The sequence below is a fragment of the Myotis nattereri genome, assembly GCF_964212035.1.
Source record: "Myotis nattereri genome assembly, chromosome: 13".
NCBI classification, from domain to species: Eukaryota; Metazoa; Chordata; class Mammalia; order Chiroptera; family Vespertilionidae; genus Myotis; species Myotis nattereri.
Window position 1 is genome coordinate 55,926,112 of NC_138088.1, and position 26,598 is coordinate 55,952,709.

The following is a 26,598-nucleotide window of genomic DNA, read 5'->3' on the forward strand; positions in this document are numbered from 1 at the left end:
TTCCTGGGGGAGGGTTGTCAATTCATTTGCTTCATCAAACCTAACAAGTAGGCTGCCATTTAGGTTCATACATCAGTCTCTTTCGTGTTTGGTGACCTGAGTCAGTCCCTTAATCTCCTCTGTGTTTTTACAAAACTGGGTTTTTGGACTTCAGAGAAGATGTGTAGACCTATTGTACGTGGGAATCGAGCCACTGGAAATGATTGGCAGGCCTCTCTAGCATTTGCTCCACTGGAAATGATTGGCAGGCCTCTCTAGCATTTGCTCCAAAAGGAGTAATTTGCGGGCTGAGAGAGACGAGGTGTTGTCTCTGAGGGCCCCAGGGTAGGCTCTGAATTTGAGTGGGAAAATTGGGCCCAATGATCAGTCCAAGGCAACTTCTCAAAATGCTTTTGGGGGAAGGGAATGAGTCTGTATGCCTGAGGATCTAAAATGGAGCCTCCCGCCCTGACCGGTTTGGCTCAGTGGATAGAGCATCGGCCTAGGGACTAAAGGATCCCAGGTTCGATTCCAGTCAAGGGCATGTACCTTGGTTGCGGGCATATCCCCGGGGGGGGGGGGGGGGGGGGTGCAACTGCCTCCGCTTGATGTTTCTCTCTCACCGATGTTTCTAACTCTCTATCCCCCTCTCCCTTCCTCTCTGTAAAAAAATCGATAAAAACATATTTAAAAAATAAAATAAAATGGAGCCTCCCAAACATTTTCTGGGGTGCATTCTCTCCCCCAAGAGGAGCTGGGTGCTTGATTGAGGTTACAAGTGCAACAACTACTGAGTCAACCAATTTTTTTTCATTTCATAAGGTCCTTACTTCCTAAATCTATGTCAAGATTTAAGATAGCGAAAACCAACCTCCGCCATAAAAAGGACCAGAGCTCCAAAGAATGCGATTTTTTTCTTACAGTTGTTTGCTGCAATGGTAGTTTCTGTAACTGAGATACAGGAGCATAAAACTATGCGCTGCTGATGCAATCTTGCATTCTCTTTGGGTTTCAAAAGGCAGGCAGGTGAATTTCCACTCGCACATCCATTTTCTCCCTGGCTTTCTCAGTCAGATCCACATTCCTGAGCCCAGAGGACAAAAACAGTGATTAAAACGTAACTGAGAGACTCCAGTGTCCGGAGCATCAGTCCGGGAGGGAGCCAAAGGGGGTGGGGGTGGGCGAGGGGGAGGGGGCCCGTGGGCGAAACTCCAGCTTAAAACCAGCGACTTTCAAGGCTAACGATGACTTTGTTTTTATACGAAGGAGCCGCAGCTCGCACCCCGAGAGCGGACTCCAGCCCCGGGAGTCCCCCCCGCGGCTCCCAAGCGAGGGAGCGAATCTGAAAACTGACACTGGCCTGGGGGCATTCAGACGACGCCCCCGGCCGCAGGGGGGACCCCGAGCCTGGAGGTGGGGGGAGGGGAAGCGGGGGGGAGGGGCGGCCTGCCCGAGGCCCCGCCCCGCCTCGCCCCGCCCGGCGCGCACGATTATAGCCGATGACTCAGGGCGGAGCTCCGCTCCAGCCGCGCGCCGCCAACTTCTCTGGATGGGACCAGAAGTTTCTAGCCGGCCAGTTGCTGCCTCCCTTTATCTCCTCCGTCCCCTTTGGCAGCGAGGAGGCCGTTTCCAGACACTTCCACCCCTCGCGGGCCACGTCACCCCCTCCTTTAATTCATAAAGGTGCCCGGCGCCGGCTTCCCGGACACGTCGGCGGCGCGCACGGCTCCTGCTCCGGCCGCGGCCCGCGAGCGACTCGGCGCCTGAAGGCCCCGCACCCCGCCACCCGGCACCCCGCACCCCGCACCCCGGCGGCCTCCCCTCCGGGCCGACCCCGACCCGACCCAGCATGAGCGCTGCCACCCACTCGCCTATGATGCAGACGGCGTCCGGCAACGGCGACCGCGACCCCCTGCCGCCCGGCTGGGAGATCAAGATCGACCCGCAGACCGGCTGGCCCTTCTTCGTGGATCACAACAGCCGCACCACCACGTGGAACGACCCGCGCGTGCCCCCCGAGGGCCCCAAGGTGAGCCAGGCCCCCACCTGGACGGCGAGCGGGGGCTGGGCCGGGCTGCGGGGACGCGAGGCGCCCGTGCCCGCCGCGCCCTGGCCCCAGGGGTCGGCCACGAGACCTCCGGGCGGCCCCAGCTCCCGGGGCGGCCCGCTGCGCCCCTACGAGCCCGCTCCCGGGCCGCCCGGGGCCGGCGTGGGGCGAGGGGAGGCCCCGGTGGGACTTCGTTCCCTGGCCGCCGGCTGTTCCCGGGGGTCGGCCGGGAAGTGCGTCCCGCGCGGTGGCGTCCGGCCCCGTCCGCCGGCTCGATTGGAGGGTCTGCGGGCCGGTGGCCGGAGCTGGCCCGGGCTCCGCGAGGGGCGGCCGGCTGGTCAGCACCCCGGGCCCGGGCCAGGCCCGGTCGCCGCCGGCCGCCCGGGGGGAGGTGGTGGTTTCGCTCGGCGGACGCGCCTCGGCGGCGCCAGGGGCCGTGCGCAGGCCGGGCCGGTGGGCGCGGCGTCCCCTCCCGGGCTCCTCGGCTCGGTCCAGGGGTACCTCGGCCGGGCTCCCGGCTCCGACAGTGACTCGGGAGACGCATGTAAACACATTCCCCTCTTTCCTTCCTTTCTTTCCCTTTTCGATTTGAAATTAAAATGGCATTGTGTGAGACCTCCGGTGGGGGTCCGCTCCGGGATGACCTGCTGAAAACAGGCTTCTCCTGAGCCGAGGGGGTGAGCCTGCTCCGAGCTGGCCATCGCCTTACGACACCGCCTCACGGGGGAAGAAATGGCATCCATTCCCTTCCTTGTTATGGTATTGAAACGCCTAGGACTCGCTTTTAATACACAAATAACCGAGTAGGAGTACTTTGGTGAGCACAGCAGAAGTATGCTCCACTTACATATAGGCAAGGATAAGTACTTAACCCTAGGAGCATGGCAATCTGAAAATAAAAAAATTGAAATGAGTTTAATTTTAAAAATTATAACTAATTGCACAAAAAATTGTGCAATTACTTATAAATTTGAGCTTTTTTTTTTTTTTTTCCCCCAGAAGGAAATATACTTAGTCCTGGCGGGGTGGTTCAGTTGGTTGGAGTGTCGTCCTGTATACCAAAAGATTATGGGTTCCATTGGGTTCAATTCCTGGTCAGGGGAAGCAACCGATGTTTCTCTCTCTCTCTCTCTCCCTTACTCTCCCTAAAAAAGTCAGTTAAAAATACCCTCGGGTGAGGATTAAACAAAAAAGTAAATATACCTAAAGGGTAACTGTAAATGCTGTTCTGGGCAAAATGAAAATAAAAGCCCTAAAGGACTGGTAAGTTATTTTGAAGACATAAAAATCCACAAAGTTAAAAATACTTTAAAAGCTATTATTTTAGAAGAAAGATTTATATTATTTACCTTTATTTTATGAACTTTTTTTCTTTAAAATATTGATAAAACTCTAGTGCCCAATGATGAGATATTGTACATTCAGCAACTGACATTTATAAGAAATTAATTGTATATTTATTTCTGAAAATTAGTACAAGCGGCTGTAATTAGTACAAGAGCCATAATTATACGTTTATTTGTGTGTGTGTGTCTGTTCAGCCCATCATTGGGTGAAACTAATGCTCATTTCAAACCAGCTCTCTTACTGCAGTCTGTGTGGATGTAGATTTTTCTTTTTCTTTTTTCTTTTTTCACGTATTTTTCTTGATTTCAGAGAGGAAGGAAAAGGGAGAGAGAGAGAGAAACATCAATGATAAGAGAGATTCATTGATTGGCTGCCTTCTGCATGCCCCTTATTGGGGATCAAGCCTGCAACCCAGGCATGTGCCCTTGACCGGAATCGAACCCAGGGCCCTTCAGTCCCCAGGATGACGCTCTATCCACTGAGCCAAATTTGCTAGGGCTAGATCTTCAGTGTGGTTAAAAAAACAATCATTTTCAGGCTTCCTTCCTATAGAGACAGGGACAGTCAATTTGCTGGCACCCTTTGTTGTGAGTGAAGGTCAAGTTTGAGCATATCCACTAGGAGTGCAGTGTAAGACCCAGGTTGCCAGCACTTTGTTTTCAACATGAAACTCACCCAGCAAGTTGAGATCTTTGTGCACCCATCCGATGGAGGGCTTAGGCTGTGGTTTCATAAAGCGTCTGAGGGTGGAAAAAAGCAGGTTGAATTACTCTTCTTCTCAACACAGAGAAAATAAGAGCTACTAAGAAGTCTGACGCTGGAAAAGTCGACTTGAAAATTCAAGTTCGAATTTTAACGTTGAAAGGTCCTTAGAGATCTTTTCGCTCAGCCTCTTTATTATATTGAAAGAAAAGCTTAGAGAGTTGAAGTGTGCTTGCAAAGGCCTCTTAGCTAATACTAATAGCAAAGAGAGAACCACACCAGAAAGCCTTGAGAAGAGGCAGTGTATCTGTCCGGAAGAAGGTAGAAGCATCTTGAATTTGTAGGAAGCCCTGAAGTGTGCGGGCTGGAATACTTGATTATTTTTGTGTCCTGATCGCCAAGGATCGGGTGGCTGATTTCTGTGCTGTGATTACGTGAATGGTGATGGCTGGTTGTGATCAACTCAAGAAAAGAGTTCTCCTTACCAAGTTAATTACTTGCGATTTCTCAGCACGGAACCAACACATAAGGTGAAAACTAACATCCAGTTCATTAGCTCTTTGGACTTCCTTGCTTTTGAATCTCTGCTTTGATATACACAGAATATCTGGATGACTAGTTCAGTTTCACTTATATGACTTACACCCTACTCCAGACCAGATACAATGGAAAGCCTTTCAGTATTACTTTATATGAGAAATCGGTTCTTTTTTTGGTTAATCCTCACCCAAGGATATTTTTCTCCCCATTGATTCTCAGAGAGAGTGGAAGAGAGGAGGAGAGACAGGGTAACATTGATGTGAGAGAGACACATTGATTGGTTATCTCCCTGACATACCCTGACGGAGGCTGCAACCAAAGGATGCCTGCAACCAAAGGATGTGCCCTTGACTGGAATTGAACCTGGGACTCTTCAGTCCATGGGCCTGAGCTCTAACTACTGAGCAATTTATCTTATTTTTTTTAAATTGATTTTAGAGAGGAAGGGAGAGGGAGAGATAGAAACATCAATGATGAGAGAGAATCATTGATTGGCTGTCTCCTGCACACCCCCTACTGGGGATCGAGCCTGCAACCAGGGCATGTGCCCTTGACTGGGATGGAACCTGGGACTCTTGAGTCCATGGGCCGGTGCTCTATCCTCTGAACCAGACCCGCCAGGGCAGAAGTTGGTTTCTTAGTGCGTGCTGAGAAAAGCGCCCTGGCACCAAACCAAGGGCTGTTTTGGAGGAGCTGAGCTGAGCTAAGGGGACCCTCCAAGCATCCTTACCTTGGAGATGCTATCAGTCAACCGAGAGCTATTCACTGAGCAGGAATAACACAGAAAGCCCTCTTAGGGGAAGACAGTTTCCGAGTGTTTACAGTGGAGCCATGTTGGTAACGGAATGGCTTTCAGTGAGTCTTCTACTCTGTCTTCTCACAGTTGATCCTCCCACATTCCCCTGGGGTGGTGAGAGTGACTTTATCCCCATCTTTCCCGGGGGGAGGGGAGGAGTGAAAGCAGTGTTGCCCTTCAGTGCAGAGGGGGGACAGCTGGAGGCAAAGGCGCTGGGCTTTATCCAGCTCCACTCTCAGTGAACCTCCCACCTGCAGTCTTGCTGGATATCGATTTTCTGCCCACATGGGCTTCCCACTAATCTCCGGCAAGTTCATACCAGTCCAGCCGCCTCCCTGGCAGAGAGGCTGGCGTTCGCTTTGGAGTCAGGAGATGCAGTTCCCTTGCAGCCCCTCCTCTGGGTTCTCACTGAGTAAACAATGGCCAACTCCATGGGAGTGTGTCGCTGCATTGCTCTGTCACAACCCCCCGGGGACCAGAGGGAGACCCTCCCTCCAGGAGCAGAGCTTGCCTAGCTCTCCAGGTCTTGGAGGTCGCCAGCACAATTCCAAGCATGGCAGTCTCCAGGGAAGCTTTTATTATTAGTATTCTTACTAGTGGCCCAGTGCACGGATTCGTGCACATTGAAAGGAAATTAATTAGAAGAAATATTTTAATTTCGCTATTTGCCCTTTCTCTATAATAGAAGAGGCAGAGATGAAGTGGCAGAGGTACGTTGTGCCAGTAGTTGGTCTTCAGACATATTCTGTCAATGCCACCGCTTTCTTTCAGCTTCAGAATGTCAACAAAAACAACCAAATACACCATCAGCAATGACAGATCGAAACCCGTGCATGCAATTGGCGCCAGCGAGAGCTTTACATGTATCATGCATGTGCGAGTCAACATTTATTTTTAAATTGCCAGTGCACGTCATGTGTACCGGCCGGACAGTCGGACGTATGTATGGTCAGTCACTTAGCCTTTTATATATATAGAAGATTATTATTATTTTGTTAATCCTCACCTGAGGATATTTTTTCCATTGATTTTTAAATATATTTTTATTGATTTCAGAGAGGAAAGGAGAGAGAGATACAAACATCAGTGATGAGAGAGAATCATTGATTGGCTACCTTCTGCATGCCCCACACTGGGGATCAAGCCCCTACTATTGATATTTAGAGTGGAAGGGAGGAGGGGAGAGAGACACACACATATCAATCAGTTGCCTGCTGCATGTGCCCCGACCAGTCCTGGGGATCGAACCTACAACCTAGGTACTTGCCCTTGACCGGTAATTGAACCTGAGACCCTTCAATGTGAGAGCTGATGCTCTAACCACTGACCAACACAGGCCAGCGCTCAGGGAAACCTTTTTAAGAACACAGATTGCCAGTTGTGTCACCCACTGTCCCCACCCCATGTTGAATCCCAATTGCTCAGGGTAGGGCCCAGAAATCTGAGACTCAGAAAAGCTTTCCTGATGATTCTTGAATCTGCCAGACTTGCTTTTGGAGTCACTGAGTGGCACTGATCTCATCTGAGGGGAAGGAGGTGGCAGATTGTGACTGAGAGGACAGCAGGCCTGCATGTAGGCCCCGGAATCCCTCACTTTCCTTCTTAGTGAAACTCCCCAGTGCCTGGCTTCTAGGAGTGTGAATATGGGGGAGGGGGGTGATGTGGGGAGGGATGGAGCCTGGCGGGTGACAGTGCTAGGTGTGGGGAAGGGTCAGACTCAGGGAGGTTCCCAGACCCTCCTGCACCCCAAGAAAGCGCGAGTCAGTGTTTCCTTCCTGTCTCGCCCTCCAGCAGTAGCCCGTCCGCCCGCCTGTCATAATTTGACAGATGATCCTCAGGTCCTGCGAGAGAGCTAGAGACATCCTTTCAGAGGAAATTGGAAACGTTTTGAGTTACGATTGAAGTAGAGACACCATTTATTCCGCTTCAGGTTCGGCAGAGCCTCCTGGTTTTCCTTGAAGATGAGGTCATTTTGCTCTTTGCAGGTGGATTGCAAGCGCTCTGCTGCTTGGAAGGATCAGAGCAGTGAGGGAGGGAGTGGCCATTCTGTCCTGTGAATTTCCAGCGAGTTGCAGATTCCTTTGCCACTGATGAGCTGTGTGGATAGAGAGCTGGCCAGATGCCTTGCCAAGTCCAGCTCAGCCAAGGCCCTCATTTCCCCGCTAAAGAACAGCCTGTGTTAGGCTTGTGCAGGGCCTGAGCATAACTTGTCCCCCGTTGCGTGCAGTAGATTTGCCCTTTACGAGGGTAGAGTCTGTACACAGCCACGGTGGCGTGGCGGCAGTTGACGTTAGCCAGGGCCGGGAAGGCTTAAGCTGCTTCATGCTGTTGGGGCTGGTTGTGAGTCAGAAAGCTTCGTACCTCCCATGAGGCTTGATTAGCGCTGTCCTCCTCCCTGGAATGACACACGGTTGCCTTACATAAGCCACTCTACATGTTTGTCATTTCCTATTGACGGTTGAAAATGATCTGACGTTTATCATCAAGAATAGAAAGCTGTGCATAATCCAAACCTACTCTTTCTCTACATTTTTGCTGGTTTAAGCTGGCTCTTAAATATTTGAGATACTTGCCCCAGCCGGTTCGGTTCTGTGGATAGAGCATCGGCCCATGGACTGAGGGGTCTCCGGTTTGATTCCTGTCAAGGGCGCGTACTCAGTTGCAGGCTCGATTCCCGGCCCTGATGAGGGTGCGTGGAGGAGGCAGCTAATTAATGTCTCTCACATCGATGTTTCTCTCTCTGTCTCTCCCCCTCCTACTCTCTTAAAAAAACAAAGTCAATGGAAAAATGTCCATTGGTGAGGATTAACAACAACAAAAATATTTAAGACACTTTACGGAGAAAAAATGAAGTGTAAGACAAAGGCCTTGCTCGGTAGGAATCTTGTGAGGACCCACTAGTGCTGATGAACCCTGAAGAAACCTGTCCCACCTGCCTGGAATTCTCCAGCCCCTGCCGGCTCCCCATTGCTCCCGAATCAAGTCTGCACCCTGGGACTCTCCTCGGCCTTGGCTCCCGGACTCACAGCTGGACTCGCTCCAGATCCCCTCCTGGGGCAGACGTGGGAGCTAACCCCCACCCCTCCCTTGGCATTGCGCGACTGTGTGCAGTATCTGGGGTTATAGAATCTTCGCATATTTCTATGAAGATTTCTTGGAGGGAGGGGCTTGGCACCTATTCAGGAAGCCAGGCAGCTTGCAAAAGCTTAATCAGAGAGTTTCTTTAGGAAGGCATGAACCCAATATTTTTGGGGTTCATATTTATACGGTTGTGCCAGACACTGGTGGGTGATTTCACAAACCTTATCTCTTTAAATCCTCAAAGCAGCTCCCTAAAATAGAAACATTCAGGTGCACCTTCTCTATGAGAAAACAGACTTGGAGAGGGGGTGTGTCTGGCCTGAGGCCTGGCAGCTCAGACAACATGGAACTGGCTGGTGTGGCCAGAGATTGCCCCCACCCGACAGCCAGCAGGGGTGACAGACTTGCCCCCAGTGGGCCTTCTTGAAAGTCCTTCACACTTAGAGCTCGCCAGGCATAGCCCCAGTAATCGGCAGCCGATTGCATCTCTGTACCGCGGATGAGAAATGCTGGCTCGTTTCCGAGCCTGGGTCTGAGCTTAGGAGATGGGCCGCGTCTTCACTCACTCCCATCTGAACTCGCTGATGCCTGCTCTCTGCAGTCATGGTGTTAAGGGCCACATAGACGCTATATTATAGAGGGCACCTCTGCCCCCTTCACTGCCATTCTCCACCAAGCGTTTCCTGCACCTCTTGGGTTAGGAGGCAGGCTGTCCCCGAGAGCTGGTTCCTTTTCATCGCCTTTCTTTCTCTCCTCCTTTTTTTTTTTTTTTTCTGTTCTCCTTCATCACATTTCTGAATGGCCTTTTCTCCACAGAGGCTTTAGTATGATGGCGAACCTTTTGAGCTCGGCGTGTCAGCATTTTGAAAAACCCTAACTTAACTCTGGTGCCGTGTCCCATATAGAACTTTTTTGATATTTGCAACCATAGTAAAACAAAGACTTATATTTTTGATATTTATTTTATATATTTAAATGCCATTTAACAAAGAAAAATCAACCCAAAAAATGAGTTCACGTGTCACCTCTGACATGCGTGTCATAGGTTCGCCATCACTGCCCTAGGTTCATTCTTCCGGGTCTGTAGATCCCCGCCGGTGACACAGCGTCTTGGAGCAGGCCTGCTGGAGACGCTGGTTGCTGAACGTCACTGCCAGACCCACAGCTGCACAGAGAGCCCCGGTGCTCTGATAGTTCCTTACCCCCTGTGGCCGACAGTGAGATCAGACACTATAGAGTGAGCTGCTTATTCACTGTCAATTCAGAAAAGCCAGGGATTGCAGATTGCTCGCTGCCTCTATCAGGAGCCCGTAAACAGCACGGCTCCCAAGAGCTCCCAGTACGGAGCGATTGAGCTGAGACTTCCCACCGCAAATTCCTTAGCATCCTGCTGAAGAACAAACCAGTAACTTCCTCAGTTCATTAATGTGGACTGGCAGTTTCCCATTTATTTTAGATTCTTCTTAGACACTGAATGAATGAAAGCCCATGCATGTGCAGGAGGGAAGGCGGCCACTTCATTTTCTGAATCCTCCAGATTAGTCCTGGGGATCCTGAGTGTCCGAGCAGGACCAGCTCTCCTGCCCGGGTAGGAAGAAATGTGGTGACTGAAGTGAGCCCAGCACCCTCACTCTCGCTGTCTCCCTGCCCTGCCTCAGCCAGGCAGTGACTCAGCAGCAGCGCTGGCTTCCTGGCCCGGAGCACACTGGAACTGAATGTTCCAGGTCTGAGCCTCGGCCCAGCTCAGCCAGGCAAAATGAAGCATTTTCTCTCTTGCTGCGTTTAACCCCAGGAAGATGGATTTGAAGACGTTAGCCACAGCGTACAGGTGTGGCAGTAACAGTGAAAGGGTTAACACATCCTGGTGTTGGTATCAGGTGCTAGTAGTCTCAGATAAATCGCTTACTCTCCTAGAGCCTCAGTCTCCCCTTCTGTAAAATGGGCATACAGAAGGATCCTGGGGGAAGGCTGTAAGGGCCATAGCTCTGAGGATCATGGGGGATGGCGTACGGAAGGTCATGAGTCAGGGCCTGACCTGCCACGTGTGTGCAGTCCTCAGAAAGGCTCAGGCAGGCATTTGACTTCCGCATGCGGTAGACAGTTCTGGTTGGACCTGGGTCTGTCGGCTCGCAGATAGATGGGAAGTCTTGTTTCTCAGAAGCAAGGCCTCCTCTTACCCCCTTGGGTCACTTGAACTGAGTCTCCTTCCACCAGTGTCCAGGGTGGGGGGGAGAGTCCCCCCAAGACTGCCACCGTCAGTCAGAGGGGTTCTCTAAGCCACGGTGGATGAACTGGAGATTTTTTTCTTTTGGGGAATTGTGTTTTATGCAAAATGCATGTCACTTGAAACCCTGCACCCTGATACCAACAAACACTTTCGTGGTTGGCTTCTAGCAGGTGGAAGAGCGAATTGATTGACCACTGTTCAACCACAGTATGAGAGCAGTGCTTGAGAAACCCATGGAATGTAACAGGAGGTCGCTTTTATCTAACTTCAGACAGTCTGTTTCCTGGGATGGGAATTTCAGGTACTTTTCCATCTGTGATTCAGGCTCTAGGTGATTTAAAAAAGTGCTTCTACTCTGTCTGCCCCCTTCCTCCCCCCCTGAAGAGGAGGTCGGTAGTTTTGGATTTCCTCTAGCTGTGAGTTCAGGAGCTGGGAGCTGGTGACCAGAGTTCTCAGCCTGGTTCTGCAGTAACTTCCCTGTGACCTTGGGCCACATCTGCATGGAATCCTTGAGGACTCTAGGGGCTGGGGACTGGGGAGGCCGGGAGCTGACTCTGAGCCTGGAGCACTCCTTCCGGCAGGGAAAACGCAGCTGGAGGTGCTGGGGCCTAGCCTGGAAACCACTCCCCTGGTGGGGGAAGCACTGAGGATTTTGGGGGGACACCAATGGATCTTTTGCTCCCAAGCAGGTCCCCCTGCCCCAGCCTGGCTTGGCTTGGTCTCAGCATGTGTGTGAGGAGCCATGGTCACTGCAAGTTGGGTGTGGGTTCTCAGCGGTGAGTTTGTCCGGAGTGCAGGCCCCTTGAGAGCAGCCGGCTGGGGCCTGTTGGAGGGAGAGAGGTGTTTAGACCTCCGGTCCCTATCGTTGTTTCTGGTGTGTTTGCTCCCAGGTCATGGGACTTTAGATACAGTTCTCAGCAGAGAAGATTGCTCATCAGTATTCTTAAGACTTAGATAAGGGGCTTCTAAATCTAACAGGCTCATTACCAACCTGATGAGACCACTGAGGAATTAGGCTTTGGTGTAAATAGACTTTGGTGGGTGTGGCCTTCACTTATTATTCAGATTTTGCCTATTGTATGCCCAAAACAGGGCTGGAGGTGTGGGAGAGACCCTTTATCACAATCCAGTGGGAACTGAAGAAATTTGAGTTTGGCTGTGGACATAAAAATAACTGTTTCTGTATCAAACTAGAGGCCCGGTGTACGACATTCATGCACTGGGAGGGGGGTCCCTCTGCCTGGCCTGCGCCCTCTCACAGTCTGGGAGTGGGCCTAAGCCATCAGTCGGACATCCCCCCAGGGGTCCTTAGTGGTGCTGCGGAGGCAGGAGAGGCTCCCGCCACCGCCACTGCACTTGCCAGCCGTGAGCCCGGCTTGTGGCTGAGTGGAGCTCCCCCTGTGGGAGTGCACTGACCACCAGGGGGCAGCTCCTGCATTGAGCGTCTGCCCCTTGGTGGTCAGTGCACATCATAGTGACTGGTCATTCTGCGGTTCGGTCTATTTGCATATTAGCCTTTTATTATATAGGATAGCAATACTAAATTCATTTCTTTTTTTTAATGTATATTTTTATTGATTTTAGAAAGAGAGGAAGACAGAGGGAGAGAGAGGAACATTGATCAGTTGCCTTCTTTCTGTATGTGCCCCAGCCTGAAACCTAATCTACAACCCAGGTATGTGGCCTGACTGGGAATTGAACTGGCAGCCTTTCGGTGCACATGGTACAACGGAGCCAGTCCGGCCTGAAAACCCGGTTATTAGCATCTGTGTCCTCCTTCAGACTCCAGCGCCCTCGGCCGACTCCGGGGCAGTCCTCAGAGTCCCCTGTTGCTGTCGCCTCCATTCAGACCACACTGACTGATGGGAGCTGTGCTGGGCGGGTGTTGAGCCCACAGGGTGCTGAACCGTGGAGCTGAGGTTGGGGGCTTGCAGTGGGACAGTTTTTTAGGGTTCAGAGGTTACTCTTTGTTACAGGGAACCAACTGTGGATGGGTCGAGGCACACCCTGCTCCCCGGTTGTCCCCAAAGCAGCTAAGGTGCTGCATGTATAACACCCAGTAGTCATCAGCATGTGCCTTGCAGGTGCCCAGGGGCTGATCCTGCCCTGCTTCTAAGGCCGGAGTCTTGCGGGCTCAGTAGCTTCTCCTTCGTTGGTTTGGTATGTGAAACTGGAGGGGCTCCAGGAGTTCCAGCGGTTTCCGATACGATTTATGAGACCGTTGGGCTGTACTGACGAGGCACCTTCTGATATGACTTAACTGGCTGCAGGAGGAGCGGTCTTTTCTAGATTTCCGTGAAATCCCCGTTTCCTTGTTTTGAGCTTTATGTAGATACGTACTACACAGGTGGGGACCTGGGAAATCAGAGGCCGCAGAGCCTGGCAGTGCTGGAGGGAACTTCCTTAGGTCGGTGTTTCTCGGTGCACTTCTGGTTGGCCGTCCCACGCCTATTGAATCAGACTTGGTTGGGGCTGGGCTCAGCGGTTTTGTTTTGTTTTGCATTTCCTGGGTGCTCTGAAGCCCTCCCCCACCCCCCGCCCCCCAAGTCTGAGAAACGCTGTTTACAAAACATCTGGGCCTCCCCTTCCTTCTATAGCTGAGGGAACTGAGCACCAGAGAGGGGATGCGAGCTGCTGACGTCGCACACCTGTTAGGACAGAACCTGAATTAGGACCCAGTGCAGCCTCCTCCCACGTCCCCTTGCGCCCACATTGGGATAAAAACAAGTAATGAAGTTAGATGTGCTGTTCAGCAAACAAGGCTTACGTAAATTCCAGGGCTCACCCAAGCTCAGATCCTAACCCCAGGCTTCTCTAGTAACGTTACCTTGTGTTCAGGAGGGCAAACTGTGGCTCATCTGGGGTAGCTCTTCCTGCTTTTTGTCCTGGCTGCCTCGTGGAGTTTGGTGCTCTCTGAGACACACTGCGGAGGATTTTACTGTGTGTGCAAACGAGAAAGGAGAATTAAATTTTATGAATTTACAAATTAATGCAGTGAGAGAAGCAGCGAAGTCAGGGTGTCGGCTTTTTCCTAATTGTGTTTTTTTTTTAAATAATTCATTGTTATTAAAAGTATTACATAAGTCCCCTCTTCCCCCCATTGACCCCCTCCTCCTAATTGGGTTTGTATGTTTGTATGTATTCCTTGTCTTTGGCCAAAGATAAGGATAATGAGCTGAGCTTCCCTGGAAAACAATTCCTGCCCTGGTCGGACTGCTCAGCTGGTTGGAGTGTCATCCTGTACACGGAAAGGTTGCAGGTTCCATCCCCCGTCGGGGGCGGTCAGGGGCGCGTACGGGAGGCAACCTATCCATGTTTCTCTCTCACATCGATGTTTCCCTCTCTACCTCTCCCTCCTCCCCTCCCTCCCTCCCTCCCTTCCTCCCTCTAAACATATCCTCAGGTAAGGATTAATAAAAAAAGAAAGAAAATAATTCCTGTGGTGCCATCATGACTCCTTAAGCTACAGGCAGGTCATGATGAGGCAAGGATTGGCCCTCATCTGCTTGGTCACTGTAGTCATGCCTGGCCCTATCATGTGATCATGCTCAGTCCCTATCACATGATCACACAGAAGAACCCCAAGGAGGTGGGGTCCCCGTGAAGTCAGAGGGGGGCAGATAGTGAGTCGTCTGTGAAAGCTTCTGGCTTAACCAATAGGCTTTTTCTGGACTTGGCTAGAACTTGAGTCATATTCTAGGAGGATCATAAATGTTACATATTTTAAAACGTTTTTAATTTAAAAAATATCTATTTTTTACTGTGTTGTGATGAAAACACCATAGAAGCTAGACCGGGCAATTTAATGACCTTTCGGGCGGTGCTTTGTAGTTAGTAACCGCTGCTGTTGACCAGGGCCTAGTGAGAGAGACAATAGAAGGTGGGTCCGCATTCCTGGACAGACCTTGATACGGGCGGGAGTTTCATTCTTGGTTTAATTCTCTGTCCATGTGGGCGTACTTGGCTGTCTGCTCTGTAAAACTGATGTGATTGATTAATTTACCTAAAGCAGTGATTTGCTAAACAAAACCCCACCATAGTGGGAGGGAAGGCACTGCCTTTTAGACTTGAGGTTCATGAAGAGCTGCTTGGTTTGCTTGTTTATTTTTTATTGAATGCATAGGGGTGACATCCTATATAATAAAGAGCTAATGTGCTAATTAGATCGAACAGCAGAATGACCGTCCAGACAACCTTCTGGACGAAGCTGGGGCTGTGAGAGCCAAGGCAGCAGCGGGGCGGCTGTGAGGGCCTACCCCCGTGCACAGATTTTGTGCATCAGGCCTCTAGTTGGTTAATAAAATTATATAGATTTCAGGGGTACAATTCTATGATACATTACCTGTATATTGTATCGTGTGCTCACCACCCCAAGTCAAGGCTCCTTCTGTCACCGTGGTTTTTTATTAAATGGATAAAGGGGACATTTCATTCACACGGAGCCAGGAGTGCAGGCCTCAGCACTGCAGGAGCGGCATACTCCCGGCCGCCCGAAACCATCCCTGCCTTCCACCTGTGCCAGCGGCAGCACCATCGTTCAGCCAGTCCAGGTTCAGAACTCGCGTCTTGGCCCCTTCCCTCCCTCTTCCTCCCGGGTCATGCCCTTGTCCCCAGCTCTGCCCTGACTTCTCTTATTTCCTGACATGTCCTGGTTTCTCCTTTCGATTCCTCCCATCTTGGTGAGGTCACTTGTCAGCAACTCACACACAGAGGACATGAGGCCTCTCCAGCCTTTCAGCTCAGCACTTCCCTTCAAGGGCCACCCCCTTCTCAGCGCTGCTCTGACCCCCACACCTGCCTACAGTGACCACAGACTTTCCTCCACTGACCCCCACGTGGCACCCCGGCAGAATATCGGCTCTGGGGATCAGTCTGCTGTCCAGCCCTCGGGCAGGCAACATTACCGCCCCCCCTTCCTCTTCCTTGCCTTTTCTCTATCCTTGAGGTGCAGAATTATTCAGTGAGATGCATGAAATGCACAGCTCTTGGCAGGCCGCCCCAGGGCCTCCTGGATCCAGGGGTTTCCCCAGGAGGGCCTATGGTCTCCAGGCCTGGAAGGGTCTGGGTTGGAGGCACAGCTGACTGCTGGCTGTGGGGAGGGGGAGGGTTGGCAGCCTCACCTGTGGAAACCAGATGGTGTAGGTGGAATGTGGCCGGGGACGGGCAATGGGGGGAGTTGGGGGGGGTTTCCAGAGAAGTTCGGTAGATTGGTAGTTCTGTAGATTTGTACATAGGCGTGCACCCATGTATCACTACCCAGAACAAGATAGAGTACATTTCCGTTCCCTCAAAAGGTCCTTTCAAGACTCCCCAGTCCCTACCATTTCCTCCGGGGCAGCCACCATTCTGACTCCAGTCACCGTCTGGTAACTTTGTCGTTCAGTTTTGATTCCTTTGACACTTTGGGGTGTGAGTAGCATAATCGCATGCCTACTTAGGGAGGGAACTCACATGTGTTTCGGGCTCCTGGGCATCCCATCCCTCTGGACCTCTCATAAAACCTCACAGCAGTCCTGTGACGTGGGCATTGCTAGCTCCATTTTCTGGATAAAGGGAGGAAGGCTCACAGAATTAAGAGAATTGTCCCAGAACTGTCACTAATGGAGGTCAGAATGAATGTCACCCTCTAGGAGAGACCCATCCGAACTGGAAAAGCCCACGTGTTTGCCCACACGTCTCCCCATCTGCAGGGCCTCCCGTGCTGTCCAGGTAGTGGGGCTTCCCGTTTGTTTAATTCAGCCTTAAACCTTTTATTTTATTTTTAAGAATAGTTTGTTGATTTCTGACGGGAGAGGGAGAAAGGAGAGAAACATCGATGTGAGAGCACAACATGAATTGGCTGCCTCCTGCACGCCCCCCACCAGGAATCCAACCAGCAACCTCCTGGCTCATGGGACGACATCCTACCAACGGAGCCTCACCGGCCAGGGCTGACCTGTCCTGGGTAAGCCCCAGCGGGCAGGGATCGCACTTGCTGGTTTGGCCACTCATCGTACCGAGCACCTCAGTAGCAGGACGTTCACCAGGAGGTAGTCCGTGGATGAGGGCTTGCTAACTGCCCAGCTCCGTGGAGTGTGCAGATTCGTGAGGCTTTTGTGGTTTCCTGGAGGAGGCAGTGCCCCTGGGCAGCCAGCACAGACCTCCCACGACTTGTCCAGACCCCGGGTTGAGCCTGGCGGCATGCTAGGAGCCAACACCACGTAGCACAGGGCTTCCTGGTGTTTCTTGCTGCCTCCCTTTGGTGCCAGTCTCACGGCAGGAATTCGATTTTGAATGTGAAACCTGGACGCACTCCCTGCTCTTGGGTGACCTCAGAATTGAACAGGCTAAAATAATGCGGCTGCCCTGAGCACGTGGGGATTCTAATCTGAGAGTGCCTTTAGTTGATGTCCCCAAGGACACTGCGACACCCTTGCCTCTCCTGGGTGCTGGAGGCCCTGGGCAGGGGCTCAGCAGGAGGGAAGCATTGATGGGCTTGAAAGGGCTAAATTCCGGGTCAGCCACTGGTGCACACAAATATAGAAACATGGCAGAATTACAGTGTCCATCGCTCAAATGTAGATTGGCCCTTAGCTTCTCTCACTGGCAGCCGAGTTACGCACCCAGCAAGCTCCTAGAATCTCAGTCTTGGGCGTTTGTCCCTAGTTCAGAGATGCCTTCTGAAGTGGGGATCCTTCTCCTTCTTAATAGTTGATCCCTTCGGATGTGCATACCAGTAAGTGGCAGGAACCCACAGCCCCAACCTATGTAATGCTCAGGAGACAGGCAGGACCCAGCTGGGGGCTCCCAGCTTCGGTTGCCCAGCCTCTGCCTGGTGAGAAGTGACATTGCCCGGTGAGCGACTGGCCAGCCTTGTCATCTGAAACAAGATCTCTCTGTGGTACATCTGGAACTTGGCCTTCTCCAGGCTCCCAAAATAGCCAGGCCACTAAAGGGAGAACTTCCTGAGAGGACATGGGGGGACCCCAGCCGCTCCTCACCAAGCAGGCTTTGTTGGCATCAGAAATCCAGCACATATAATCCCTGGGTTTTGTTTTCATCCTGTGCAGCTTCTGCGTTCCTTGTGTGTTCTCGTGTTCTCTCTCTCTCTCTCTCTCTCTCTCTCTCTCTCTCTCTCTCTCTCTCGGAGCTTATTCTGAAAATATTCCAGAGAAGGCAGCTTCCCCCTGCTGCCCCTTCTCTGCAAAGGTCTCCAAGCTGTGGCCTGTGTTTGAGGCCAGTGCCACTCTGCATTGTTAGGAAACCCTGGGGCCTTGTTGTTAATCCTCCCCGAGGATGTTTTTCCTTTTTAGAGAGTGGATGGGAGGGGGAGAAACAGAAAGAAACATCATGTGAGAGAGACACATCGATTGTTTGCCTCCTGCACACGTCCGACCAGGGCTGGGGATCGAGCCTGCAATCAAGGTACATGCCCTTGACCAGAATCGAAACCAGGACCCTTCAGTCTGAGGGCTGACACTCTGTCCACTGCGCCAAACTGGCTTGGGCCGGGAGGCCCTTTGAGAAGCAGAGAAGCTGGCTCTGGTTAGCGAGTTGGGATTGACGCCTCCGTACACCTCCTCGCATCTGGGTCCCGAAGGCTTGGGGGATAGACAGTGGCTTCCCTGCCCACAGTGCTGCCTGGTTGCCCCAGAAACGAGCCCTGTCTTCCCAGAGTGGGAGAGGGAGACCTCTCTTGTGCTCAGCAGATACCTCGGCCCATCTGATTTCCCCTGATGTCTCTAATTCTTAACCTGCTGGCCAGAGAGCGGCCTCTGTAGGGAAGGGGGGGGTCTGACAGAAGTGGGGTGCAGCTGTGCTCCCTGTGCCCGGCTGAGCTGGCTGGTGCTGGGGGGCCGGGGTCACTCTGGAAGATGAGGGCGCTCAGCACCATGTTCTTTCCTCTTCAGAAGTGTTTCCATCCTAGTTTCTAACCCGTCTGTGTTTCTCCTTTTATTTTAGGACACTCCGTCCTCTGCAAATGGCCCTTCCCGGGAGGGCCCCCGGCTACTGCCCGCTAGGGAAGGCCAGATTGTGTACCCCCAGCTCCGACCAGGCTACATTGCCATTCCCGTCCTCCACGAAGGCCTCAACAGCCGGCCGCCGCACCATTTCTTTGCCGTTCCCCAGCCCGGGGCCCAGCGATTCCGAACCGAGGCCGCCACTGCGGCTCCTCAGAGGTCCCAGTCACCTCTGCAGGGAGCGCCGGAAGCCACCCAGCCCGACAAACAGTGTGGACAGGCGGGAGCAGCTGCGGCAGCCCAGCCCCCAGCCTCCCACAGGCCCGAGGTAAGGAGAGGCCTGGCTCTTGGGCCTGTGAATGCGACCTGGGAGTCTTGTGTTCCTTAGGCTGGCATCAGACCCTGCCAGCACCCTGGGCCTGGCACCTGATAAAATGCAGGGCATCTGGGCCTGGCCTGCAGCAGCAGAGGTCACCCAGCAAAGCCAGCTCGACAGCCCACATGCCCGCCAGCATTGGACAGGTGTGTTTCAGGTGGGCAGGGATCATGGCTCGTTTTTGTAGTTCAGGGGCTGTGGCTCAGAAGGGTAAGGAGTTTGGTCCAGATGTGTCATCGCTAGGATGAGCCTGGCGGTCTGGTTCCTAATCTGCTGCTCCTTTCACTGGCCTTTCTATTCAGAAACACAGAGCTATTTGTTAGTTAAGTTCAATGCTTACAGAAAAGGATTAGCTGCTTGGACCTATATTGGTATGAAAATGAGACAGCATAGCTGCCCTCACAGGGTCCCATGGTTTGAATGGAGATCCAGAATAGGGAGTCAGGAAGGCGGCTGCTCTGTAGTAGGGTTTTAAGGCCGAAGCCACTACTGAGTCGGTGCTTAGCCGAGATTTGAGGGCCAGTGGACTCAGGAGGGTTCCTGAGCGGTAAGTCCTCTTGGTTTTCCTGGCTGCAGACACTGGCACAGTCTTAGGCACGAATACTCGCCCCGTGTCTGCACCCAGCGTTGGGGTTGCCTCCCTTGGCTCTGTTCCAGGGGTCTGGCTCCGCTGACTGCTTGGGGTAAAAAGCCCCAAGCAGAACACTGGGAGGCACATGGCGTTTCTTGGAGAAGCAGCACCTATACTTAAAATGTTTTTGCTGTAAAAACCAGAAGTGACACATCAGAGAAATCTTAACGAATTTGTGCTAGCAGGATCCTCAGAAGCCGGCCGGGGAAACGCCTCCTGGTTTCCTATGTGAATAGAAGGGAAAGGGCCTGGCCTGTCTTGGGCCACGCGGGGGAACGCAGCTCCCTGGGCCCAGCTGAGTTCTCTGTGGATTAGCAGGGAAAGGGTTAACAGGAAGAAGGAAGCAAAGCGACATATAATAACAAATACAATGTGTCGCGCTTCTTGTTTGTGGGACTTGTGCCCAGCACATACACAGGTTGTTTTACTTAAGCTTCAGGCCAGCCCGGTGAGGGAGAGGGTGCCCTTTTCTGTGTGGTGGAACCATACAGAAGCCATTGAGCTGGTAAGAATCGGAACCCAGGCCTCTTGACTGCAGGGCTCTCAGCCCAAACACTGCAGTTTGAAAACAAAGGCTTTCACATGGGAGGTCCTGTGAGACCTGTTGCCCTGAGCACATAATGGAGGCGGGTCAGAGTGCCAGGCAGAGGGTCCTGTCTGGGGCCACACCTCTACCCTTTATGTCTTGCAGCGATCCCAGTCTCCAGCCACCTCAGACTGCTCGTCCTCGTCCTCCTCAGCCAGCCTGCCCCCCTCCTCCGGCAGGAGCAGCCTGGGCAGCCACCAGCTCCCCCGGGGCTACATCCCCATCCCTGTGATCCACGAGCAGAACGTCTCCCGGCCGGCAGCCCAGCCCTTCCACCAGGCCCAGAAGACCCATCACCCAGCTCAGCAGGGTGAATACCAGACCCACCAGCCCGTGTACCACAAGATCCAGGGGGATGAGGGGGAGCCCCGGCGGGCGACATCCCCATTCCGATCGCCTGTCCTGGGTGCGTCCAGCCGGGAGAGCTCTCCAGCCAGAGGCAGCACACCAGTGCACTCCCCGTCGCCCAGGCGTGTGCAAACCGTGGTCAACAGGCCTCAGGTAGGAGAGTTGGTCTTGCCAGACTAGCTACGGCAGCATCTCTTTAGGGGCAAGGAGCTCTGTGCAAGTTCTCTGCCACCCTACCCCCCCACCCCCCTCCCAATCAGGCCTCCCTGGGTCCCATACATGTAACGGGAAAGTGAGGTCCTAAAATGGCTGGTCACTGAGTAATACAGGACCAAGGCTGGCTGTGCATCCTCACTGCTTTCTACAGCTTTTGCTCTTTTTTCAGTGCATCTGCCTTGGGGGCAGGCTCCAACCATCACAATGGGAAACAGCTGGGCAGAATGCATCATCACGCACACACCTAGGGCCCAGGTGTCTTAGTGCCTGCCTTTCAGGGCCCTTCAGGCCCCTCCACACCCCAGCCACAGCCTCATCTTCCAGGCAGCTTGCTCTTTCCTCCCCGATCCCCCTTCTCCACTCTGCCCGTTCTGTCCTTCCCACGTCCGTGCCTTTGCCCGTGCTGAGCCCCTCCTTGAAATGCCTTCACAGTCCAGGTTCTCCCTATCCTGCAAGGGACAAGCCAGTCTGGCCTCCGTGAAGTCCACTCACCTATCTCACGGCGCCTCGTGAGTCTCTTACAGTGCAGCACGGGATTGCTCTGTGCATGTCCAGTGTTCATTTTTATCTTCTCACCTTAGCTACGAGCTTGACGCAGAAACCATCCCTTACTCCTTTCTCCTCCTCTTCAGTAGACCATACTGTCTGGCCATGAGTCGGCCGTCTGGGAGGATGGGGCTACCTCTGGTCTGGCATGGCCTTCGGCTCCTTCAGTGGAGACTGGGGCATGGGTTCCGGAGGAGGAGGTCATGTAGCTCAGCAGCCCTAAGCCCCCTCTGGCTGCAACTTGAGCAGCTGCGTTAATTCTCTGCCACAGTTTTTAGAGGGAAGTCCCTCTGTAAACAAATGCAGGGTATCTTTTTACTACAAATAGTGACACGTCCAGAGCCCTGGAACAGAGCATCATCCTCTTACTATGTTTTTTTTTAGCCTCTTTTGTTTGTAAATTAACTTCAGCCTTACAGAGGAGTTGTAAGAATCGTACAAAAATAGTCCAGTATACCCTTCACACTTATTCACTGTTAACGTTTTGCTGTTGGCTTTGCCATTTCTTCTCTCTCTATATATCTTACCCTATGTATTGCGGTTGTTTGAAATTTAGTTGTTAGATATCATGCCCCTTTACCCTTAACTACTTCAGTAAATATTTTCCTAAGCAAAAGACCTTCTCATTCAGAACCACAGTAGAATGATCAGATTCAGGAAATGTCACAACCTTACAATACTGTTACCTAATACACAGTCCATTTTCAAATCCCCTTTATCACAATTTCCCGTCCCGGGATCTCATCTAGGATCATGAGCACTGCACTTAGTCATTTCTCGTTAGTCTCCTGCAATCTTTCTTTGCTTTTGTGATCTTGACCTTTTGAAGAGTATAGCCATAAAGCAATCCCTTTTAAATGTTTCTAAAATCACTTCTTACCCAGCCCTTGTTTTATTTTTTTTAAAGAGAGAGAGAGAGAGAGAAACATCAAGGATGAGAGAGAATCATTGATCAGCTGCCTCTCGCACGCACCCCACTAGGGATCAAGCCTGCAACCTGGGCATGTGCCCTGACCGGGAATCAAACCCTGAACTTCTGGCTCATAGGTTGACGGTCAACTACTGAGCCACGCCGCCTGGGCCCAGCCGTTATTTTAAAGCCCAAAGAGACATGTGGCTGGTTCATGAGTGATAAGGGCCAATGTTGAGGATGTCTGGGTTGGCAGGAGAGATTTGGTGGAAAAGGAGGTTGCTGGCATTCAGACAGCGAAGTGTCCCCCAGGTCCTTCCTTGGGCTCAGTAATCCCAGGAAAGAGGTGCCCATTTACAGAGCTAGAGTTTTTCCTCCTCATGTCTTTCCCACATGTTCCCCATAAATGGTAAAATAATTTTTAATCCTGTTTCACTTCCCTTCATTAGCCTTGTTTGTGATGAACCCCTGCCCCAGTCTCCACTGAAAACTCCCATGCCCAGACCAGTAGTCGTCATCCACCCAGATAGCTGTTCAAAGATCCCTTTTTGGAGGCTTATAAGGATTTGAGCCAACTGAACATTATAGTGGAATTTAGTATTTTAAATGGGAAATACTTTAGAAATAATGTAATCCAATTCTTATTTCCCAGTGGATGGAATTGGGTGTGGGGTTTTTAAGGGGTTTTAGATATTCACCTAAAGTGGAAGAGCCAATGTTGTGGTTCTAAGCACAGCTCATTAAAAACAGGATGGCTCTAACTTACAGTCGCGTTAAAGAGGCTCCCCGAGGCCTGTGCAACCGAAGTCAGTGCAGAAATGCTCCGCTGAGTGGCAGTTCTGGCACAGATGTGCCCAGCGAAGTTCCTATAGGGTTAACTCTCTGGGGCATCTTGCCTGGTCTCAGAAAAGATGTCATTCTGGGCAGAAACCACTAGGCTGACATATGTTAAAAGAAATTATAACTTTTCTGAAACAGGAGATGGGAAGACCCGGAGTAGGGACTGTCCCCACAGCGTAAGGAAGGGGACAAGTGGCAATTAACCCTCCACAGCTGCCTCACCTGAGAGTCTGAGTCGCCCAGGACTTTGCTTTGAGCTCAGCTAGCTCAGTGGTCAGCATGAGCTTTTAGTATTTTCCTTTTTGAAAATTATATTGGTTTTCTCTTTATTGCCCTAAGAATGCCAACTACAGAAAAATCCAGGGAGAGGTCACAGACTAATAAATAGGCCAAGGTGATGAATGGGAGCATGACCCATGGTTTGGTCACACACGTGATTAGTGCATGTTTATTTTGTAACAGCTGTTAATTGACTTTGAAAATCTCTGTACTGTTAAACTTTTTTAAAAAGCCATTCCCCAGCTTGCTTTCTAATCAGTATTATGCTAGCTACGAACAACATCCTGTGACTCTCAGCCAGTTATTAAAAATACCTTTGCTTCTTTCAGCAGCCCATGACCCACCGAGAATCTTCCTTTGTCCCACAACCTGAAAACAAACCAGAAAGCAGACCCGGCCCAGCGGGTTCAGACCTCCCTGCTGGACACATCCCGATTCACGTGATCCGCAAGGAGGGGGATTCCCAGCCTGCTGCTCAGAAACCCCCACCTCCTTCGGAGAAGGTGGAAATAAAGGTTCCTTCTGCTCCGGTGCCCAGCCCTGCTCCTAGCCCTGCCCCTGCTGCTGTCCCCCCATCCCCCAAGAATGTGGCTGCAGAAGAGAGGGCAGCCCCCAGCCCTGCCCCAGCAGAAGCCACACCCCAAAAGCCAGGAGAAGCTGAGGCACCCCGCAAACATCCAGGTGTGCTGAAAGTGGAAGCCATCCTGGAGAAGGTACAAGGGCTGGAGCAGGCTGTGGACAACTTCGAAGGTAAGAAGACGGACAAAAAGTACCTGATGATCGAAGAGTATTTGACCAAAGAGCTACTGGCTCTGGATTCGGTAGACCCTGAAGGACGAGCTGATGTCCGTCAGGCCAGGAGAGATGGAGTCAGGAAGGTTCAGACCATCCTGGAAAAACTTGAACAGAAAGCAATCGATGTCCCAGGTCAAGTCCAGGTTTATGAATTCCAGCCCAGCTCCCTTGAAAGCGACCCGCCACTGCAGGAAATCATGGGGGCCATGGCAGCAGACAAGGGCAAGAAAAGTGCCGGAAATGGGGAAGATCCCAAAGCCGAAGCCCAGCAGCCAGATGCCAAAGCAGCAGCCACTCCAAACCCCGGCAGCACGACAGACACAGCTGGTGACCCAGCACCACCATCTCAATAAAAAGCAGGCTTGGAGCCTGAGAACTGACTGTGTGCGTTAGCAAGTTCTAAGTTGCATGCATTTCAGGGACTTTAAATCAATAGGTTTTTACGATTCATAGCCGCTTGGTACGCAGTAACCTGGGTGGAGGCAAAACAGTAAAAGGGTTAAAAGGGAAATGATGCTTTTCTCCAGTATTCTTATGCTGTACAATAAAGAAGTTGCTTGTTTCTAAAGTTAACAGTGCTTGTTGCTTCGGGGCCCTCTCTCTGCATGGGCACCACATGTTAGCCAGGGTTGTGAACTGTCTTCCTGTAGCTCTGGACTGGAGGAGTTTTGGGGGGAGTAGACGGGAAGTCAGTTTCCCATCACAAATAGGAAACCTGTTTTTCAGAAATGTTGCCATTTTAAATGGGATGATTTTCTTCATCTCAAAGCTAAAATGCCTAACTTTTGAGAGAACAAAATGTGTAAAGAGCCATAGGAATTTCTGTACGTCGGATGACTTGAATGTTGCATTTAAAAAAAGGAAAATAAAGTAATAATGTGACTTGGTGTTTTTTTGTGGTTTGTAAAGCTTTGAAGAGAGTGGCATCATCAAGATGGTCTCTCGCTGGCTGCAGTAAAAATAAACGGCAGGCGCATTTACAAGCCTGGCTGGGGTTCGTACCGTCTCTGCTGGCCCAGCTCATGACCACATGAGTCTTGGTCAGTTTTCAGCCTCGGATTACACTGCATCCTGGGCAGACGCGGGGCTGTGAACTCAGGTGATGGGATGTGTGTCTCATACCTCTTCAGACTACCTGGCCTTAGACCAGCCGTGGGCAAACTACGGCCCGATCCGGCCCGTTTGAAATGAATAAAACTAAAAAAAAAAAAGACCGTACCCTTTTAATGTAATGATGTTTACTTTGAATTTATATTAGTTCACACAAACACTCCATCCATGCTTTTGTTCCGGCCCTCCGGTCCAGTTTAAGAACCCATTGTGGCCCTCGAGTCAAAAAGTTTGCCCACCCCTGCCTTAGACCATCTGCAGGTCCCACCAAGCTACACAGGTAAACCAGCTCCCAGTATTGCTGGAGACTGGCCAAAGTGTTCCTTGGAGTCCAGGTCGTAGGGGGTTGGGAACATGTTCTCAGAGTCTTGGGGTCATCTTTAAAAAATACCCTCCTATATAATAAAAGCTAATATGCAAAGTGTCCCCTGGCGCAGTCGTTTGACCGGGAGTTCCACCCCTCGCTATGACATGCGCTGACCACCAGGGGCGGCGTGGTGCTGGCAGCGGGCAGCAGTGGAGGTGATGCCGCCCCATGAGGAGAGCAGATGACAGCAGAACCGTGGCAGGATGGAGCAGGTGAGTGGGCGGTGCCAGATCACGGAAGGGGGGGGCGGGGGGGACCACCCCCACCCCCCAGGTGCTGAGGTGCAGTGGGGGTGGGTGCTGAGGGGCGGCCAGCCCCAATCGATGCCCCGCAGGCCTGGCGGGATGGTGGAACAGGTGAGGGGGCTGCACCAGGCAAAGGCAGGGTGCCAGGAGGGGCTGCAGGATTGGGGGTGCAAGCTGGGGCCCAATCTCCGCAGGCCATCCCAAGGAATCTCACCCATGCATGAATTTGTGCACCAGACCTCTTGTGTGTGTGTGTGTGTGTGTGTGTGTGCGCGCGCACGCACACACGTGTATTTTTTTATTTCAGAGAGGAAGGGAGAGAAATACCACTGATGAGAATCATCGATCAGCTGCCTCTGCACACACCCCACTGGGGGTCAAGCCTGCAACCCAGGCATGTGCCCTGACCAGGAATCACCATGACCTTCTGGTTCATAGCTCGACGTTCAACTACTGAGCCACACTAGCCGGGCTTGGGGTCATCTTTATCTGACACTTGTCTGAGTCACCAAACCAGCTCGGAATGAGGTTTATCTTCCCAGATTGGGCTCCTAGAAGCCACCGCGGTTGGGGATCAGATGAACTTTGAAGCCACTGGATGGAAAAAGATCCCTCTGTCTATGCCAATGTCTTCTAAGAGCCGGGGAAGGACCACAGCCCCGGCATGTGGCGGTGTGTGCAATGTCTTCT

The 26,598-nt window shown here is 51.9% G+C and overlaps 1 protein-coding gene across 2 annotated transcripts; it reads left to right on the forward strand.

Moving 5' to 3' along the window:
- Positions 1-1,480: 1,480 nt before the first annotated feature.
- BAG3 (BAG cochaperone 3) lies at positions 1,481-25,067 on the forward strand (the record flags this gene model as incomplete). 2 transcript variants are annotated; one of them, XM_081104937.1, is made up of 4 exons in its annotated part: positions 1,481-2,008; positions 18,661-18,987; positions 20,358-20,753; positions 23,721-25,067. In XM_081104937.1, the coding sequence occupies 4 exons, from the start codon at positions 1,829-1,831 to the stop codon at positions 24,537-24,539; spliced, it is 1,722 nt and encodes a 573-aa protein (XP_080961063.1). In that variant the 3' UTR covers positions 24,540-25,067. The 2 variants fall into 2 exon arrangements, with proteins under 2 accessions (XP_080961063.1, XP_080961064.1); XM_081104938.1 differs by having other exon boundaries at positions 1,829-2,008; positions 23,724-25,067.
- Between the last annotated feature and the right edge of the window lie 1,531 nt (positions 25,068-26,598).